The 20,485-nt window shown below is 51.5% G+C and overlaps 1 protein-coding gene across 1 annotated transcript in view; it reads right to left on the bottom strand.

The window, feature by feature from the left end:
* Window positions 1-2,720: 2,720 nt before the first annotated feature.
* LAMC3 (laminin subunit gamma 3) overlaps window positions 2,721-20,485 on the bottom strand; it is a 56,224-nt gene continuing 38,459 nt past the window's right edge. Inside the window, exons 14-28 of the mRNA XM_029063535.2 lie at window positions 19,768-20,013; window positions 19,039-19,192; window positions 18,220-18,362; window positions 17,142-17,320; window positions 15,704-15,842; window positions 14,350-14,555; window positions 14,160-14,236; window positions 11,991-12,125; window positions 11,698-11,845; window positions 10,454-10,603; window positions 7,974-8,076; window positions 6,841-7,040; window positions 5,871-6,017; window positions 4,887-4,986; window positions 2,721-4,217 (exon numbers count right to left, since the gene is read on the bottom strand). Of these exons, the coding sequence (XP_028919368.1) occupies window positions 3,967-4,217; window positions 4,887-4,986; window positions 5,871-6,017; window positions 6,841-7,040; window positions 7,974-8,076; window positions 10,454-10,603; window positions 11,698-11,845; window positions 11,991-12,125; window positions 14,160-14,236; window positions 14,350-14,555; window positions 15,704-15,842; window positions 17,142-17,320; window positions 18,220-18,362; window positions 19,039-19,192; window positions 19,768-20,013 (2,378 nt within the window). The 3' untranslated portion in view covers window positions 2,721-3,966. The remainder of the gene's footprint in view (window positions 4,218-4,886; window positions 4,987-5,870; window positions 6,018-6,840; window positions 7,041-7,973; window positions 8,077-10,453; window positions 10,604-11,697; window positions 11,846-11,990; window positions 12,126-14,159; window positions 14,237-14,349; window positions 14,556-15,703; window positions 15,843-17,141; window positions 17,321-18,219; window positions 18,363-19,038; window positions 19,193-19,767; window positions 20,014-20,485) is intronic.

Genomic DNA, 20,485 nt, shown 5'->3' with positions numbered 1-20,485 from the left:
GGCCACATCCTGGGTTAATAGACGCATCCTGGGTTAATAGACTCCAACAGTCTTCAGGGGGTTAAATCCAGCCAGTGCTCACTGATCTGACCAAGGCCCTAGTGGATCACACCCCTCCAGCCCGATCCTACCAAGCAGTGTTGGCCTAGTGGCTACAGCTCGGGCCTGGGTGTCAGAAGGACCCGGGTTCTAATCCCTGCTCTGCTCTGTGTCTGCTTTGTGACCGTGGGCCACTCTCTTAATTTTTCTTTGCCACAGTTACCTCATCTGTAAAATGGGCATTAAGACTGTGAGCCCCATGTGGAGGATGGATTGCTTCCAGCCTGATTGGCTTATATCTACCCCAGTGCTAAATACAGTGCCGGGCAATATAGTAAGCATTTAACAAATACCACAAAATGATACCAGAATAATTTACTTGTTTTTAATCCCCAAAAGTAGTTTCTCAGGTCTTGGGCAGGTGATGGAGCTGTCTAATTCTTCTTGGTTTGTGGCATTGTGACTGGTGGATTGGAGACCGTCTGTTTCCACTGATGCCTCAGTCTGATCCCCAGGGTGGGGGGAAGAGTGGTATTTGAAGAGGAATGTCTAAAGGAGATAACAGACATTCAAACTCCTGGGATGCACTGGAGACTAAAACGTCCCCATTTAGAGTGTAAGTTGTTTGTGGGCAAGGATCATTTCACATATTTGTTTTGCGCTTGCCAAGTGCTCGGTACAGGGTACTGCACATAGTGCGGGTACTAAAAGCATCTGCCACTATTAAGAAGGAGAGTGTCTTCTATCTCTGTTGTAATCTCCCAGGAGCCTGATAATGGGGAGGGGGGGAAGTTTCCACAGGGGATAAGCAGGGCCAAACATCTGAAATCAGCATATTCTAATGGCATTTGCATTTCCAAGCAGGAGGCTGCTTTCTTGAATCTTGGGAATGCCATGGGCCTCACCTACCCCAGCTATGGAGGCGATGCACGCTAATCTTCCATTTCGTTTGTTCCCTGGTTGATCATTTTCCTCCACATATTGCCATTCAATTGGGCCAGGAGCTGCTTCTTTATTTCCTGAACTCCCTCTTCGTATCTGACAGACAATAATAATGCTGGTATTTGTTAAGCGCTTACTATGTGCCGAGCACTGTTCTAAGCGCTGGGGTAGACACAGGGGAATCAGGTTGTCCCACGTGGGGCTCACAGTCTTCATCCCCATTTTACAGATGAGGGAACTGAGGCACCGAGAAGTTAAGTGACTTGCCCAAAGTCACACAGCTGACAAGTGGCGGAGCCGGGATTCGAACCCATGACCTCTGACTCCAAAGCCCATGCTCTTTCCACTGAGCCATGCTCTCCCCACCTTCAAAGCCTTATTGAAAGCACATCTCCTCCAAGAGGCCTTCTCTCAATCATCTTTTCTTCTTCTCCCATTCTCTTCTGTGTCTCCCTGACTGGATCTCCTTATTCATCCTTCTTCCCAGCCCCACAGCACCTACGTTCATATCCATAATTTATCGATTAGACTGTAAGCCCGTCAAAGGGCAGGGACTGTCTCTATCTGTTGCTGATTTGTACAATCCAAGCGCTTAGTGCAGTGCTCCGCACATAGTAAGCGCTCAATAAATACTATTGAATGAATTTTATTTGTATTACTGTCGGTCTCCCCCTCTGGACTATAAACTCGTTGTGATCAAGGAATGCGTCTGTATTTTATTGCCATTGTTCTTGTCTGTCCATCTCCCCCGATTACCGTCAAACGGCAGGGACCGTCTCTATCTGTTGCCGACTTGTTCATCCCAATAGCTTAGTACAGTGCTCTGCACATAGTAAGGGCTCAATAAATACTATTGAATGAATGAATTATTCTGTACTCTCCCAAACACAGTACAGTGCTCTAGATTCAGTAAGTGCTCAATAAATGTGATTGATTGATTTATCATGCCCCACTGCTGAGTCAACTGCCCGGACATCCTACCCAGAGGAAAAGTGATTTGGCTCTCTGGCGCCCAACACCATGACACACTCAGACAGAAATCCAAGGACACATAGTCCCAATGCCACTAAACCGAGAAGCAGAAAGGAGGTATTTTTCCCTTCTGCAGCTTGTTGTGGTGGGTCCAGCACGAGCCTGGGAGTCGAAAGGTCATGGGTTCTAATCCCGGCTCCAACACCTGCCTGCTGTGTGACCTTGGATAAGTCACTTACCTTCTCTGTGCCTCGGTTACCTCATCTGTAAAACCTGGGGATTAAGAGTGCGAGCCCAGTGTGGGACTGTGTCCAACCTGATTAACTTGTATCTACCAGGGCGTAGGACAGTGCTTTGCATATAGTAAGCGTTTAACAAGTACCATAATAAGTATTACTGTTACAAGCATGGCAATCCAACCCAGAAAACAGCAAAAAGATTTCAGGCCGGACCCTCGCAGTTGGAGACGGGAGAAGGTCAGCGTTCAACATACGGATGGGGAACGCCCTCTAGGGCTTGGAGATGGCCGAGAATAAATGTTTGGCTAAGAAGGAGGCAGGACGGCCGCAAAACAAAGCTGGAATGGACTGGACACAGCAGAGAGGGAGGGTACAGGAGCCTGCAGAAAACCCACTTCTGCTTGTTCCCAGAGACTCCCCTCGGACCTTTATACAGCGACCGCCTTGTGTGGGGGAGAGGGGACGAGTGTGTGGACAGAGAACACAGATTGACCGTCAGCGCAGACAGACCACCGTTAACACGAGGGCGAACACACGCATTCTCCCACATCTGAGCTGGGGAGCTTTTATTTCCAGGTTAAAGACAATAGCCTTTGCGTTGCTTTTCATCGCCAGCAGCTGACCTAAAGCCTCCACGGGGCTGGAGATCCCTTTCCACAAGTCCCTGTACGATCCCCGGGGATTCGACACTGAGGAAGATCAGCGGATTCCTCACTGCGCCTAAATCACAGCATTGCTCCTCCTCCCCGCTTTCCCTCTCTCTTCCCTCTTTTAGCTCAACCCGTCACTAGCCCATCAGGCCCAGAGCATCCACGGAAGGGTAAGTGGAGGGAGAAGTGACCTTGAAGATTGAGACCAAGCAGCTCTGAGCCCCAGTCAGGCAGTGAGCAGCTTGCTGGATGTTGCTCGCTTGAGCGAGATGAGGGCAAATCTCCACTTTGCTTGAAGGGCAGTGGAAGTCAGCGGGGTAGCTTAATGTCATTGACCTCTTCCCAGGAGTCCAGCTGCGGCTGGCTGCGGGACTCCGCCCAGGATGGGAGCTCTTGAGCGAGGATGTGGACCATCACACACGATCTCCTCATCACACGCGGCGGTCCTCGCCTTGAGCCACTGATCCGGTCTTTCAATCTCTTTCCCAACATGGTCCGGACTCATTGGGGAGGCAACCGCAAGAGGAAACGCAGGCTTCATCACAATCAAAGCGGTTATTTGGGAGAAACAACGCGGGAAATGTGAATTATATGTAATTACAGGTCTGGAAAACGTTGTACACAAATGTAAACCTCCCACCGACGGGGTGCCGGTGCCCCAGGTGCACCTCAGACAGTGGAGTTGGGAGTCCTAGATGACCGTTTCTACCGTGGGCCGTGCCGTAGAAAGGGGAAGCTGGCACTTTTTCGGAGAGGAGCGGGACAGGATGGGATGGTGTGGGAGGGAAGGTCTCACCCGTGCGGCTTGAGGATGAACATTTCACCGAGCAGGAGGTTCGTTTGGTCACTGGTTCTAGGCTAATGCTTCACCCTGGAGTCCCTCAGAGTCAAAAAGGAGGGTGCCCCATTCCCTGGCTGTGCACCTAGGGAAGATTCCAGGATACTACGGGCCGGTGAGTTTTCTAACTTGGCGCCGAGCAGCACGCCTGTGTAGTTGCAGCATGACCGTGCAGTTGTGAAGGTGGGTAGAGGTGGGTGGGTAAGAATGAGCGCGTGGGTCTGCAGATTTGTTCGCCCGTATCGGGATGGGTAGGGGTGAGCGTGTGGGTCAGGGCAAGATTCTCTCACTGCCAGCTGGCACAGCCCTCCGGCAGGCTGCGGAGAACGTCCTCCAGGTTCTTCCTGTCGGCTCGGATCTCCTCGATGTCACTCTCCAAGTCCTGGATCTGGAGTTGCTGTTCTTCTGCCTCCCGCCGCAGCAGGCTCAGCTTCCCCGCCAGGGGCCCCGGCTCGGCCAGGCGCCGCTTCACGCGCTCCAGCTGCTGCCGGGTCTCATTCAGGGAGACGATCGGAGCCGTGCTGGTCCGGAGCTTCCCTGGAGGGGAGAGACGGGAGCAGCCCTGAGCTCTGAGGAACCCTCGGGCCCCATCGGTTCCTCCGGGTGTTGTCACAGAAGCCGATTAATCCCAACGGGTAACGCAGATGGGAGGCTGCTTAAGGGTGACCAGTTTAACCCACTGAGGGCATTCAGCGAGGCTGTTTAAATGGACCGGGAAGTATTGTTAACCTCACTGCCCAGGTGGGGAAACTGAGGCCCGGGGAGTCGGTCCCAGCTCTCCAGGATAATGGGAAGCAGAGCTCAGCACCTAGTACTCTAGTCTGTGAGCTTGTCGTGGGCAAGGAATGGATCTGTTGTTGTACTCTCCCAAGTACTTAGAACAGTGCTCTGCACAGAGTAAGCGCTCAATAAATACGATCGAATGGTCAGCCCCATCAAGTGGGAAGGAGTGAGGTGCCTGGGGCTCTGGCCCTCGAGGGTCACCTACCGCCACACCACCAGTGGGACCGTACCACACGCTACTGTGGCCCACAAATCACACGTGAGGTTCCGGGTTGGATAGGCCGGGGAGGGAAGGAGGAGACCGGGTCTGCCAGGAAAGGTGCCTCCTGGGGCACAGAGGAGAAGGGGTAACCTTCTGGAAAGATCTAAATCAAGTCCCAACAGAGTCCAGGGGCTGAGAAGCTCAGCCTTCGGTCTACTCACTCAGTCTGCCGAGCAGGTCGGACAAGGCCTGGACGTCCATCTCCAGGGAGCTACGGGCTTCCCTCACGCTCTTTTCCAACTCGCTCAGTCCGGCTCCTACCTTCCGAGAGAGATTGGCATGTGATCAGGGTTGGAGAAGCAGCGTGGCTCAGTGGAAAGAGCACGGGCTTTGGAGTCAGAGGTCAGGGGTTCGAATCCCAACTCTGCCACTTGTCAGCTGTGTGCCCGTGGGCAAGTCACTTAACTTCTCTGTGCCTCAGTTACCTCATCTGTAAAATGGGGATTAAGACTGTGAGCCCCACGTGGGACAACCTAATTCCCCTCTGTCTACCCCCGCGCTTAGAACAGTGCTCTGCACATAGTAAGCGCTTAACAAATACCAACATTATTATTATTATATATCAGCAGGCGAGGGGGATTCCTCAGATATCGGGACACTGGGGGAAGCTTCTGGAAATGGGATTTACTGGGGATTGCTAGCATCCTGGATGTTGTCATTTGGGGGGTAGGGTTGGGAGAGGACAGAAGCAGAGCATGGTATCTGGCAGCCACTGCCTCTCTCCTTCCCTTTCCTTCTACCTGAAAGGCCTCGGACCTGGGAGTCAGAGGACCCGGGTTCTAATACCGCCTCCGCCACTTGTCTGCTGTGTGGCTTTGGGCAAGGCACTTAACTTCTCTGTGCCTCAGTTCACACGGCTGCAAAATGGGGATTCAATGCCTGTTCTCCCTCCCGCTCAGGCTGGGAGCCCCAGCTGGGACTGATTATCGTGTATCTACCCCAATGCTTAGAACAGTGCTTAGTACCTAGTAAGGTGTTTAACAAATTCCACAGTTATCATTTTTACTCTACCCCCTTTCCCCAGAAAAATTACAAGCCAGCAGACAAATGCTTTACTGTCCTCTGGGGTAGCTCACTTCTGCACGTGGAACAGTGCAGTGTCAAGGGGAAGGCGAGTGGGGAGGAGGAGCTACTGAACACCTTACCCACTCAGCTTCCTCCAGCTTCCGACTTTGCTCCTTGGCTCCGGACGCTTGGTGGGAGATTTCTCTGAGCGTCTTCTGTATCTGTCCCGCAAGCTTGCCAGAGCGCCTCTGAGCCTGCTTGCTCTCCCTCCTCAAGGCCTGGGCACGCTGCAGGAACATGGCAGGGCACGCAGGAAGAAGAGGCACACAGTTAAGGGGACAACCGTTAAGGAGACAACCATCATTAGGTGACAATGTTATGAATATCATTCTTATTGCTTTTAGTAGAAGTAGTTGTAGTAATAACTGTGATATGTGTTAAGCACTTACTATGTGCCAGACTATACTAAGTGCTGGGATGGATACAAGCAAATTGGCTGGGCAGAGTTCCTGCCCAACATGGGGCTCACGGCCTTAATCTTCATTTTACAGACAAGGTAACTGAGGCACGGAGAAGCTAAGTGACTTGCCCGAGGTCACACAGCAGACAAGTGGCAGAACTGGGATTAGAACCCAGGTCCTTTTGACTCCCAGGCCCGTGCTTTATCCACTAGGCCACGTTACTTCTAAATGATACCAAAGAACTCAGAGCACTTGACTCATATGCTATCAACATCACTCAAACTTTCTTCTGCCTTGAAAGTTAAATTCAACTTATTCTCCCCCTTATACAAGTATGAAAACTGAGGCACAGAAGGGTTAAGTAGCTGGTCAATTTTCAGGAAGCTAGTGGCAGGGTTGGAATTGGAGTTGGATATTTTCTACTCCCAATTCAGGGTTTTCCAACAGCGAACACTGCCTGCCCCTAAATTAAACGGACTTCCTAAAATCCAAGAAATGAGGTCAGCCTCAATAAGAGTATAAGTTCAGATCAAACCGTCTATTAGAATTTGGTCCCAGTTAATTAAGAAGATGTCAAAATCTGGCTCACTGACTGGAAAGGGGGTAATATTTCCTTTCCGGTTTCACATGACCCCCTAGCCACTCTGACCTTGGCACTCTCTTTGGCCACCATCTCGGCTTCTTTGACTCTCTTTTTAGCCACGGTGGAGACAGATGCAGCATTTTCCAGCATTCTCTCCGCCTGTTTAGTCTTCTTTTGGGCATCGCTGAGAAGCCTGTCTTGGATTACCCCTGCCTTTCTCCTCAGGGCAGCCTGGTTCTTCGGCTGAGGAAAAGTTTTCTTCATTCCTGTGAACCCAGCACAGCGAAGTTAGGCAATGCCCAGAAGCCTTTTAGTTTTTGATCTTGTGAAGAATTACCGAAGGGAGATTGGAACCCTGAACAAACTCGAGGCTTTTGTGGGTTACAAATAGGGTCTACACTCCTTTCCCTTATCGTTTCTTAGAAAAACAATCACTGGAAAGATCATTCACAGTAAACTGGAAGGGCAATGCTGCCCAGAGATGGGTATTCCATGCGTGAAATGTCCACGCTAGCTATGGTTTTGCTCTCAGGGTGAAAATCTCTAATCGTTTATTGAGAACTACCTATTTCAAGATTTAGAGAAATGGAGCAAACCTTTCATGAAATCTTCAACTGAGACAATTAAATAAAGGGAAATAACTATCCCTTGTTATCTGTTTGAGGGCCTGGATATTCATTCATTCAATAGTATTTATTGAGTGCTTACTATGTGCAGAGCACTGTACTAAGCGCTTGGAATGTACATTTCGGCAGCAGTTAGAGACAATCCCTGCCCATTGACGGGCTTACAGTCTAATCGGATAGATTGTGCCACAGAAGAAGAAAGTGAAGTGTTTCACACACACATACACACACACATATTTAATACACTGATCTGCACAGAGTAAGTGTTCAATAAATGCTACTGATTGACCGATGTCCAGTCTGGGGGTTCTAGCCAGCAGAACGAGCAGATGGCATTACTGTCCCTCCCAAATCCCAACCTACTGGTGAGGGGACCACCTCATCAAGACCAAAGCGGTGGCCAGGGACACAAAGGGGAATGACCCGTCCCAGTCAACCCTGGACTGAAGACCAGCTCCTGTGCCAGGTGCTCCGCCATTTCTGAATCTCAGTTTCCGCATCTGTACAGTGGGGATAACAAACCCACTTCCCCTTCTCAGTTTGTCACAGTAGGCTGTCCTCGATCACGGTTACCTTCCAAGTCAGCCAGGAGGATCTTGGCATTAGTGACCGTGGCCTGTCCTCCCATGACTGCTGAATTGGCCTGGGCCAGGGCAGCTTCTGCTTCCTCGCGTAGCTGAGGAGAGAAGAGTAAGGGTGAAGGTTAACAGGAAGGGCATTTCCTCCCGGTGAGGAGGCACCAGGATTGGAAGAAGGGGAATCTTAGAGTCAAGATGGCATGGTGCTTCAATCTCTACCTGGCTCCAGATATGCCAGTCACTCCAGTCTCCCCTTTCCCTCCACCCCATCACTCCAGGAAATCCTTCCCGAGGCCCTGACTTTTATCTATGCCAGACTGTTTAGGTTCATCCTGATCCGGCTGTGAAGGCTGCTCTGTCTCTGGGATTTAAGAGTCTGTTTATAACTGACCCTGTCCTATTCCCCCTTTAGAATGACAGCTTCTCGAGGCCTTTTCTTCCTCTGTCTCTCTACTTCATAGTATTTAAGTGCTTATTGCGTGTAGAGTACTGTACTAAGTTCTGGGAAAGAAAACACAGGTAGGAATTAAATACCTCCCCTGGTTCTCAAGGGACTCACAGTCTAAGAATACAAACTGGGAGAAGGGAATGGAGACAGACACAAAAGGAGCAATGAAACAATTAAAACAACATAAAATACGTAGACCCGTACACAAAATAAAAACAAAAACCCTGTCCTCACCTGTCCTTCCTAACTTTTAGACAGTACCACTATCCTCCCTGTCTCACAGGCCCATAATCTTGGCATTATCCCCAACTCATCTCTCCTCTAAGCTGCATATTCAGTCTGACACTAAATCAGGTCAGTTCTACCTTCACAACATCTCTAGAATCCTTCCCATCCTCTCCATTCAAACTTCCACCACAATGGTTCAAACACACGTCTAAGACTAAGACTAAGCCCCCGTTTTCCTCTGCTCCCCCTCCCTTCCCCATTGCCCCGACCTGCTCCCTTTGCTCTACACCCCCTCCCCACTCCACAGCACTTGTGTATATATGTACGTATTTATAATTATAATTCTATTTATTTTTATTCATGATGTGTATATATCTATCATTTTATTTATGTATATTGATGCTACTGATGCCTGTTTCCTTATTTTGATGTCTGACTCCCCCCTTCTAGACTGTGATTCCGTTGTGGGCAGGGATTGTCTCTGTTGCTGAATTGTACTTCCCAAGCGCTTAGTACAGTGCTCTGCGCACAGTAAGCACTCAATAAATACGATCGAATGAAGGTGTCATATCCTGCCTCGACTACTGCATCAGCCTCCTTGCTGACCTGCTGGCCTCCAGCCTTGTCCCTCTCCAGTCCATACTTCCCTCCAGTGACCAAATCATTTTTATAAAAGATTATTCTTTACACATATCTCCACAGCTCAAAAATCTCCAATGGTCACCCATCCAACTCTGCAACAAACAGAAACTTCTGACCATAGGCTTCAAGGGACTCAATCAACTCTCTCTCTCCATTATTTATCCTCACTCCTCTCCCACTACAACCAAGCCTGCACACTTCTCTCCTCTAAATCAGCCTTCTCTGGGCCTTGGTCTTATCGATCTTGCCATCGGCTCTTTGCTCACGCCCTCCTTCCCGCTTGGAACAACCTCCCCTTTCACATCAGACAAACCAGCACTCTTCCCATCTTCGTTGCCTTATTAAAATTACATCTCCTCCAGGAAGCCTTCCCTGACCAATCTCTCGCCTCCCTATTCTATTTTCCCAGCTTTAATGCATCACCTGAATCCATACCCTCCCAACATCTAGGTACTCACCCCCACCCTCTGCCCCTACAGCACTCATTTATGTACCTTTATACTGTTGCTTCCCTCACCTATCTTTTATTTTAATGTCTGTCTTCCCAACCAGTCTGTGAACTCCATTTATGCAGTGATCCTCTCTACTAACTGTACTCTCCCGAGCACTTAATCATAATTCATTCATTCATTCAACTGTATTTATTGAGCGTTTATTATACGCGAAGCACTGTACTAAGAGCTTGGGAGAGAACAATAGGATAATAATAATAATAGAAATTGTCATATCTGTTAAGCACTTACTATGTGCCAGCGCTTTACCCAGTGCCGGGGTAGATTCAAGATAATAGGTCTCCCATGGGGCTCAAAATGTAAGCAGGTAGGAGAGTAGGCATTGAAGCCCCATTTTGCAGATGAGGCACTGAGAAGTGAAGCTACTTGCCCAAGGGTACGCAGCAGATACTGGCAGACCCAGGATTAGCATCTGGGTCCTGTGACTCCTAGGGTGGTGCTCTTTCTCCTTGGCACGCTTATTACAAGAAGTATAGTATAATAGGTGCTCAATAAATACCATTGATGGATTGATTGAATCAGTGGAAAAAGAAACTGTCATAGAGCTCAGAGAGTGTCATCTGATGCCACACTCTCTTCCTCTGCCTCTCTCTGGGCTCCAGCAGCTAAGGACCCCTTCCCAAGTGCTGGGGGGTCAGGCCTCACCTGCACAAATGGCCGTATCTTTTGAAGTTCCTCCCTGGAGGAGGACAGCAAGTCTTGGGTTGCTTCGGTGACCAAATGCTCCTTTGATGCCATGGTCTGCCCCAGCTCCTGGGCTCTTTTGGCTAGGTCCTCAGCTGAGGTCTCTGGGGCCTGAAGGAAGATACATCTTGATTTCGGAACGCAAGTAGGGGGGATTGGAAGGAGGCAATCTGGCCTTTGGTGGGGAGTGGGAGGCATTCAACCAATTCTTGGAGGGCTGGGTATTGGCCCCGCGGTGGTTGTTTTGGCATCCTCACTACTGCCTCTTTTGAAGCTCACCTCCTTCAAGAGGCCTTCCCAGACTCAGCTCCCCCCTTTTTCCCTCTGCTCCCTCTACCCCCCCCTTCACCTCTCTGCAGCTAAACCCTCTTCTCCCCCCTTTTCCTCTCCCGTCCCACCCCCTCAGCACTGTACTCATCCGTTCGACATTGTTTTTACGAGATGTTCTTCCCCTTGACGCTGTTTAGTGCCATTGTTCTTGTCTGTCCGTCTCCCCCGATTAGACCGTAAGCCCGTCGAACGGCAGGGACTGTCTCTATCTGTTGCCGACTTGTTCATCCCAAGCGCTTAGTACAGTGCTCTGCACATAGTAAGCGCTCAATAAATACTATTGAATGAATGAATATCTTCATCACCCTATTTATTTTGTTTAATGAGCTGTACATCACCCTGATTCTATTTAGTTGCCATTGTTTTTACGAGATGTTCTTCCCCTTGATTCTATTTATTGCCATTGTTCTCGTCTGCCCGTCTCCCCCGATTAGACCGTAAGCCCGTCAAAGGGCAGGGACTGTCTCTATCTGTGGCCGACTTGTACATTCCAAGCGCTTAGTACAGTGCTCTGCACATAGTAAGAGCTCAATAAATACTATTGAATGAATGAATGAATGAAAGCCAAGTGCCGAGGCCAACGGGGAAGTAGTAAGGGTGTTGAGAATTTTGATAAATGTGGGGAGTTGGAAGAAAAGAGAGGACGATGCTGAAGTAATGCTGCCTGCCTCTGGATCAGGTTGTGGGCAGGGAACGTGTCTGTTTATTGTTACATTGTACTCTCCCAAGAGCTTAGTGCAGTGCTCTGCACACAGTAAGAGCTCAATAAATACAATCGAATGAGTGATCAGCCCAAGCCCTGCTTCTAAATTGACCCACCCACCCCCTAACGCTCCCCCAGAGGTGTCCATCAGGATCAGGGTATCCATGCTGACCAGTTCTCCATGGGTAGAGAGCTCAGAAAGGCCCCGGGTTCCGTTGGCACTGGCGCGCTGGACAGCAGTCAGAGTGCTCTTGGCTTGAATGGCCAACTCCGCCATGGCTGTGCCGACCTCCTTCTGGGCTCGCTGCACCTCCTGGTACCTAATGAGAGTGAGTGGCGAGAGCACTGGAGAGCACAGGTGGTGGTGGTGAGGGGCTTAGCAACCCAGTCTGCCAGCCACCAGCCCTAGGGTGCCCGCCACTCTTTTGGGCATCTCCTGCTGGAGTGCCTCCTGCCAGGCCTTACCTGTTCTGCAGGTCCAGCAGGGCCTCCAGGCCGGCCGCGCCCTCCAAGAGGCTCCGCACAAGACTGAAACTGGCGTTGGAAGCGATCGTGGCTCTCCTGGCCACGTTCTCGATCTTGGCTGCCATGTCCACGTGGCTGTGTGGAGAAGCCCGTGTCCACAAGAGGCGAACGGGTCACCTCAGTGGGGACGCAACGAAATCAGGGTCTCCTAGTGGCTTCTATCGGGGGAGCCATTGGAGGGGGTGATGATACCGGGCCTAAATCCAGCTCTCAAACTCAAACTTCCTGGGGGCTGGAAGGCCTGTTCCGGGGCCTAGCACTCGCTCCCTCTCAACATGCAGATCCCAGGAATCTAAGGCTGCAGCAGCATGGCCTAGTGGACAGAGCATGGGCCTGGGACTCAGAAGGAACTGGGTTCTAATCCGGATCTACCACTAGTCTGCAGGGTTACCCCGGGGAAGCCACTTTGCTTCTCTTGTGTCTCAGTTACCTCATCTGTCAAATGGGGATGAAAGCTGTGAGCCCCATGTGGGACATGGACTGTGTCCAATCTAATTACCTTGTATCCACTCCACTGCCTAGTACAGTGCCTGACACAGAGGTAATGTTTAACAAATACCATAAATTAAAAAAAAACCTGGAAGTCTCTTTCTGGCCTCAGACCTCTCTGAACACCCCAGGGGTGGGTTTTTGAAGGTAAGGGGAAAAACCACAGTGCTCCACATATTCTATGCCCTCTTATAATCCCCGCTTCCTCCAACAGGGCTTCCCTAATTCATTCCCAATACCACAAGTTGAATCAACTTGTCATCCATCTCTTACATCTATGCATTGTAGCCACCCTCAGAACCTGTCTATATATAGTTAATCAACTGCACATTCTATTATTTATTCTGATTACCCCCTTGAAAATATACTTTTTTAAAGGCATTCGTTAAGTGCTTACTAAGTGTCAGGAACTGAACTAAGCGCCGGGGTAGATACAAGACGATTAGGTTGGACACAGTCACTGACCCACATAGGTCTCACGGTCTTAATCCTCATTTCGCAGGTGAGGTAACTGAGGCACAGCAAAGTTGAGTGACGGAGCCAGGATTAGAAGGAGTAGAACCTAGGACTTCTGACTCCCAGGTCTGCTCTTTGGCTTTTTGGAAACTTTGAAACGTTTAATCCAGTAAAATAGTAGTGAGTGACAAGGGTGAACCTGTACCAAAAAATATGAAGTCATGGTCCACCAGACTCTACACTTCTTGAAGGCAGGGATCGTGTCTACTAATTCTAATGTGCTTTCCTTTGGTCTGCCCACAGTAACTTCTCCATAAATTCCTCTCTAGCCTGTAAGCTTGTTATGGGCAGGTAATATGTCTGTAAGATTGCTGTACGGCACTCTCCCAAGCGCTTAGTACAGTGATCTGCACACATTAAGTGCTCAATAAATATGATTGACTGACTCTTTTCACTAGGCCATGCTGTTTCTCATATGTTATTGACCGAATTTCCAATAGAGCATACGCCCATTTTGGCAGGGAACTTGTCACTTCTTTCTGTTGTACTTTCCCAAGCACTTAGTATTCGGTATTGCATCTAATGGGAACTTAATAGACAGCATTACTACCAATACCTCTTGAATTCTGGGAGAGAATAAGGGAACTGGATAGCCAGGAGTCAGGAAGTCAGGAGTCTGGAGTCAGGACAGTGAAGCCAGAGTTGGGTAGGGAAAACAGTGTGACCTAGTGGATAGAGCACGGGCCTGGGAGTCAGAAGGACCTGAATTCTAACCCTCACTCTGCCACTTGTCCCCTGGGTGACCTTGGGCAACTTATTTCGCTTCTCTTGCATCAGTTCCCTCATTTGTCAAATGGGTATTAAGGCTGTTATTAAGACTCCCTGTTGTGGGACAGGAACCAACTCGAGTAGCTTATAACTACCCCAGTGCTTATACAGTGCTTGGCACATAGCAAGCGCTTAACAAATACCATTCAAAAAAAACAGGCGTCATATAATGTATGTAAGGGGAGCGGGGGGGCATGAGACTGAACATCCTGGGCACTGAAGATGTGCTAATGCTGGGGCCAATAGCTGTGTCTGTGGGTGCCCATGTGTCTAGATGTGTCACCCCAAATGTGTAGTGTGTTGGCAGACACCTGCAAAGGCTGAGACGGGGCTTACCTTTCAGCCAGAGCACGAGACTCCGCTGCCAGGAGACTCCAGTTGGTGGGGAGGTTCAGGGCATCCTGAGGAATCACCTTTAAAAGGTAAAAAAAAAAATGAGAGGAAGTAGGAGAGGGGAGGGAAACCACCCAACGGGCCGGATTTAGCCGGACAGGCCTGGAAGGGTCCGCGGGGAACGGACAGATACCATGGTGGAGAGCAGGTCGGCCGCCTGCCGGATCTCCCGCTCCGCGGACTGCAGCTCGGCTCCGATGTCGGCCAGCAGGGTACAGGTCTTCTCAGTGCTGTCCCGGGCACAGCTGGTGTTCCCCTTGGCGGTCTGCAGCTGGCTCCAGGAGGTTTTCACGGATGCTGCCAGTGCGGTCATCTGTTCCAGGAAAGCGTCCCGGGCACCTGTGGCGAGCAAGGACCCAGGGGTCAGTCTCCGAGGGTCTCTGAGGGCATGGAGCGAGAGGGACGACTTCAATTCTGGGGTCCCACACCCTGGGCAGTGCTCTATCCAGCTTGCTGGGTGCAGGGCACGACTGTAGTCCTTTTAATAATAACAGTAATAATAATAATGGAATTTGTTAAGCACTTAGTGGCTAGGCACATTGCTTCTGATGCAGGCTTTTTTTTAAATGGTATTTGTTAAGTTCTTACTATGTGCCAGGCACTGTACTAATCGCTGGGGTGGATACAAGATAATCAGGTTGGACACAGTCCATAATCCAGCTGGGGCTCATACTCTTAATCCCCATTTTACAAATGAGGTAACTGAGACACAGAGAAGTGAAGTGTCAGTCACAAGTGACTGACACAGCAGACAAGTGGCAGAGCTGGGATTAGAACCCAGGTCCTCTGACTCCCAGCTCATAGTCTTTCCATTAGGCCACACTGTCTCTCCCTTACAAACCCCAGCCTCTCTCCTCCCTGGGGGTCTTCCGCTGTGCCTGGGTGCTGTCACCCTCTGGCATTACCGTGCCAAAGTTCGTGAAAGGGCCTAAACCACTGCTGGGGGACCCACTGATGGGCCGCTCTTCAGCCTCACTCTGGCTCAAGGGAGGGCGATGGGGCATACAGACAGGATTAAGACTCCGGTCTGGGCCCTGGGGTTGACTGACAGAGGGATGAGAGGTTGGTAATGGACGAACAAAGCTGTTCTCTTGTCAAGGAAATCTCAAAAGCACCAAGAGGCGAGGCGGGGAGTCCTTTCTGACTCTGGGTTTCCCCTACCAGCTCATATCAGTAATATTATAATAATAATTGTGACATTTGTTAAGTGCTTACTATGTCAGGCACTTTACTAAGCACTGGGGTGGATACAAGCAAATCGGGTTGGACACAGTCCAACTGGGGCTCACAGTCTCAATCCCCATTTTACAGATGAGGTAACTGAGGCACAGAGAAGTCAAGTAACTTGCCCAAGGTCAGGCAACAGACAAGTGGTGGAGCCAGGATTGGAACCCGTGACCTTCTAACTTCCAGGCCTGTACTCTATCCACTACACCATGATGCTTTCCAACCCTTCCCCCCCTGTCACCCCTCCCCCCCCAATTTACCTTGCAGCAGATGGGGGCTGTGGTAGGAGTCCCCGCGGGGGGCATCACCCTGCACCAGGTAGTGTTGCCAGGGGCTCCCACATTCGGGTCTCTGCAGGCTCTGCTCCAACCCTTTCAGCTTGGCCTTCAGCTTGTCGGCCTACAGGGAACACGAGGGCAGTGTGGGAGGACGGGGCACCGGGTGGACTTCGGGCAAGGTAAGGGCACCCAGCCAACCTGGACCCAGATCCGAACTGGGACATGAAGCACCTCCAAGTTCAAGGAATAGGAGAAGACTTTGGCCGATCAAGGTATTTAGTCAGATGTAATAGGCTTACAAATAATAATTACAATAATTATGGAATTGTTAAGTGTCTACTATGTGTCAAGCACTGTTCTAAGCATTGGTGTACGTACAGATGAATCAGGTCGGACATAGTCCTTGACCCACATGGGGCTCTCAGTCTAAATAGGAGGGAGAACGCGTATTAGATCTCCACTTAGTTGGCATGATCCCTGCCCTCCAGGAGTTTACAATACAGTGCGTGAGACATCAGTGAAAATTATAGCTAGGGGGACGGAATAGGGTATAAAAATAAATGCCTCCTACTGCCAGGGATTTTGAGAATTTAAATTCTTGGGCAGCCCTGTCATGACCGTTAGGATGGGAAGGCCTTTTGGAGATGTGCTTTCAGAGGACAGTGAAGATAGTTTTCAAAATCACTTGGGCACGTCTACCTGGGCCACACCAACCTTTACTCTTCTCTTCCCTCTTCCTTCTCGTGCCTCTACCACTGCATTCTTTTTCTGTGGTAATTGTTAATTGCTTACTCTGTGCCCGACACTGTACAACCTAATCAGATTGGACAGGGTCCATGCCCATGAGGGGCTCACAGTTTGAATCCCCATTTTACAGATGAGGTAACTGAGGCACAAGGAAGTGAAGCGACTTGCCCAAAGTCACATAGCAGACAAGTGGCAGAGCCAGGGTTAGAACCCGGATCCTTTTTATTCCCAGGCCCATCTCTATCCACTAGGCCACACCTGCTTCCTGAGCTGTTGCTTTTTTAAAAGTGGTATATGTTAGGTGTTTACACTATACTGAGCACCGAGGTAGGTATTCTGAGGCTCAAGGAAGAGAAGTGACTTGCCCAAGTGACAAATGATTAGACCCAAGTCCTCTGACTCCCAGACCTGGGGTTTAACCACCGGGCCTGGCTGCTTCGTCTGTTGGCACCATGCTAAGCAAGCCTAAACCGGGTTTCTCCCTGCTTGCAGACTCATAGGAAAACTAAATCATAAGGAAAGAGAAAGTGAAAGGCACAGCCCACGCAATTTCTCATGGGACCACTAACTAATTTTCATTAGTCTCACTCCGAGTTTTCTTTTAGGCTGAAGGCCAAGGATTCAGGCCGGCTCTGAAGCCGGGGTTTGGTCAGCGGGGGAGAAGGACACCTACCTCATCCTTCACCAAGGAGAAGCAGAGGGGACACTCCAGGCACCGGGTCCCGTCGGCGCTGGGGAAGAAGTTCACCTGGCAGCGCTCACACTTGTAGCCCACGAATCCTGGCTTGCAGACACAGGTGCCGTTCTCGTGGCACTGGGGGGTGATGGAGCCCAGGGGAGAGCAGTTACAGGCTGGGGACGAGGGTGGAAGCCAGGGAGGTTAAGGAAGCAATCGGCTTCTCTCCGGCTCCGGGCCGGAGATTGAATTTCCTACAGCACGTACGTGTTCCTGTTTTCTACCGATGGGTCACACCCAAGGCAGGGCCTCGGGAGGGTCCCGCCTGATCTGGAACCGGAATGCCTTGGGTGGATCCTAGACTGCACCCCTGGGAAGGTCACTCAATCAGCCCCCTCCCCGGTTGGAGGACTCCCCTTCACTAACTCATCCTCGAGTTATCATTCTGTCATCTTCCACAGAAGCTGGTCTTAAAAGGTCTCCAGGGAAAGACATTCCCCTCCCTCCACTCTCCCCTTATTTACTTGCTCAGCTTTAAATTCTCTGGACCAGGAAGTTCCTCCTAACATTTAACTTGCGATCCTCCTGCTGCATCCTTCCTCTGCCCACCCAGCCCCTTTGATCCGTGGCTCACAAGGGGCAATGCCAGTCGCCAGGAGAAGGTGCTCCCTGGGCCCTGTGAACTGTTAGTCGGCGAAGTCAGAATTTGAATCCAAGATCCTGGCTACTGAGGATCCCTGCTAACTCCTCTCTTTTCTTGAGGGATTCATCCCCAGACAGCAGAGCCCCAAAACCAACAGTGGGGTGGTCAGGCTGATGATCAGAGGCTGATGTCTGGGAGCCTGGGGGAGAAGGGTGGTCCCTCTCTTCAGACCTAGGGTCTTATCCTGTAGGGCTGCTGGTGAAGCCCAGAGGCATCCACCCACTTCTCCAAAGGCACCTTAGTTTTCTGAGCCCAGGTCAAAACAGTCACCCACGTCAGCCCTTCTTTCTTCCTTGTCACTCCGGTCAAACAACCCGGCCCAGCCTCGAGAGCTGCTCGGGCTTGTCGCGTGACCCTTGCTGAGTCCCCTACCTCGGCAGCCCTTGGCGGAGAAGCCGAAGAAGCCGGGCCGGCATTGGCCGCAAGCCGTCCCGGTAATTCCAGGGAGACATGGGCACTGCCCGGTGACCGGGTGACAGTGCTTCTTCTTGGAGCCTACTGGATGGCACTCACAGCTGAGGGGGAGAGAAACAGGATGATGCAGTTGGGAGAACCCTCTTCTCCAAGACGCCTTCCCGAACTAAGCCCTCCTATCTTCTCCCACTCCCTTCTGAGTCGCCCTGACTTGCTCTCTTTATACATCCCCTCTTCCAGTCCCACAGCAGTTATGTACATATCTGTAATTTCTTTATTTATACTCATGTCTCTCTGCCACTCTAGACTGCAAGTTGGCTGTGGGGAGGGGATGTGTCTGTTTATTGTTATATTGTGTTCTCCCAAGCGCTTAGTGAGTGTTCTGCTCACAGTAACTACTCAATATATAAAACTGAATGAATGAATGAGAACCCAGGTAAAGCCAAAGCCCTGAGCTGGGCTCCTTCTGAGCCCCGTAAATGAGAATGAAACCCAGACACTCCCCTCTGCCTCCCTTGCTGTGCCCCCCTCAAGATGCCCACCTGGTGGAGAACCGGCTGAGAGAGCTCTGGAGTGAGTTTCTAGTCCTTCTGGCTCACGTCCCATCTGGACAAGGCCCCCTTTTGCCATGTGAAAGATCCCCAGCCCCCCTGGGTCATTGGCACGGGTTGGTGTCGGGCTATGCCTCCCTGCCGCGTGCTGGGGTGGACTGACTGTCTACCTCTGATGCCCAGGCCCCACGATGTTCTAGCAATTCCAGAGCGAGCCCAGCCCTACCTCTTGCAGCCCTTCTCCGCCCGCAGGTCATAAAACCCGGGGCTGCAGCTACTGCAGTCTCGTCCCGTCACGTGGGGGAGGCAGGAACACTGGCCGCTCACCGGATCGCACTCCCCCTGGTCCCTGGCCGACCCCACCTGGTTGCAGCTGCAAGCTGGATGGAGGGGAAGGAGCAACTAGACTCGGTCGCAGCGGAGGCAAGCGGGGGGTCTCAGGGAAGAAGGGGATGCCCTGGAGGTGGCCCAACCCTTGGCTTCCCACAGAGTCCCTGGGCTCTCCCTGCAGCGGAGACACCCCCAAACGTCCTACAGGGGAAAGGCCGCTCCCAAACTCCTGACAGAGGCACTGTCAGGAGAGATGAATGGGCAGCATCTAAGGGCTCAGGCCAGTGTGACTGTCTGTGGAGCTGCAGGGAGAGACGAGCTGTGCAGAGCACCCGTGGGAGTGGACGGGCTCCAGCAAGGGCTTCTGGCAGTTCAGCTTCCCCCCCTCAACACCCCGTTTCCCCCCCGACCCCCAGGCAGCGTGGGTGAACTGCCTGCTGGTTTCCATTTGCTCCCCGAGGCCACATCTCCGCAGGACTGTCACACACACTCCCACCGCCAGCTGAACCGTCACCTGGAGCTCGGAGCAGGGGGCAAGGACAGGGTCTGCTGGGGGCTGGAGAGGGGCAGCGGGATCAGAGGACGCTCCCTCCCACCCCCTCACCATGGGACCCTCTGTGCTCACCGGTACAATTTCCCCCAGGAGCTGGGGACAGAGCGCTCCCGTAGAAGCCCTCCCGGCAGCGCTCACAGTGGGGTCCCGATGTGTTGTGCAGGCACCGAAGGCAGCGGCCGGACAGAGGCTCGCAGTTGCCCACGGCATTAGGGTCCACGTTCCCACTGCACTGACATGGGCGGCAGGGGATGGGGGGCCCGGACCTCCCCAGGGGGTCCCCGAAGAAGCCATCGTCACACAGCTCGCACCGCCGCCCTGGAGGGAGGAGAGGGGACCCAGGAAGGAGTCTTGGCTCTGTCCCACAGACGGCGGGGGGAACACTTGCTAGGACCACAGAACAGCAGGGGAAGAGCTCCCAGAGCAGGCCCCACCCACAACCAGCACCTCCTCGCCTTCCATCCCTGCCAGACACGACGGTCAGTGAGCAGGGCCTTGGCTGGTTTCTGGGGAGTTGGTGACAGGACCTAATAGAGGAAGGAAGGTTCCCCGAGGGCAGGGATAGGCAGGCTGAGGTGAATGAGTTCAGAAGCAAGGGCAGGTGTTGGGCCAGGAATGGAGACCATCCGACTCTTGGCAGACGGATGGCTAGTAGTCTCCAGGCCAGAGAAAAGGCCCGCTAAAATGCAGACTTCCCCTCACACCAGAGGACCATCCCAAGAACGCCCAACACTTCCTGCTTCTTACTTGGAACTTGGAATTGAAACGGTCCCCTTCCTCCAGCCCAAAC

Source organism: Ornithorhynchus anatinus, chromosome 4 (genome assembly GCF_004115215.2).
Source record: "Ornithorhynchus anatinus isolate Pmale09 chromosome 4, mOrnAna1.pri.v4, whole genome shotgun sequence".
Lineage (NCBI taxonomy): Eukaryota > Metazoa > Chordata > Mammalia > Monotremata > Ornithorhynchidae > Ornithorhynchus > Ornithorhynchus anatinus.
The sequence above is the reverse complement of the archived record's forward strand: the minus strand, read 5'-3'. Positions and strand labels throughout refer to the sequence as shown.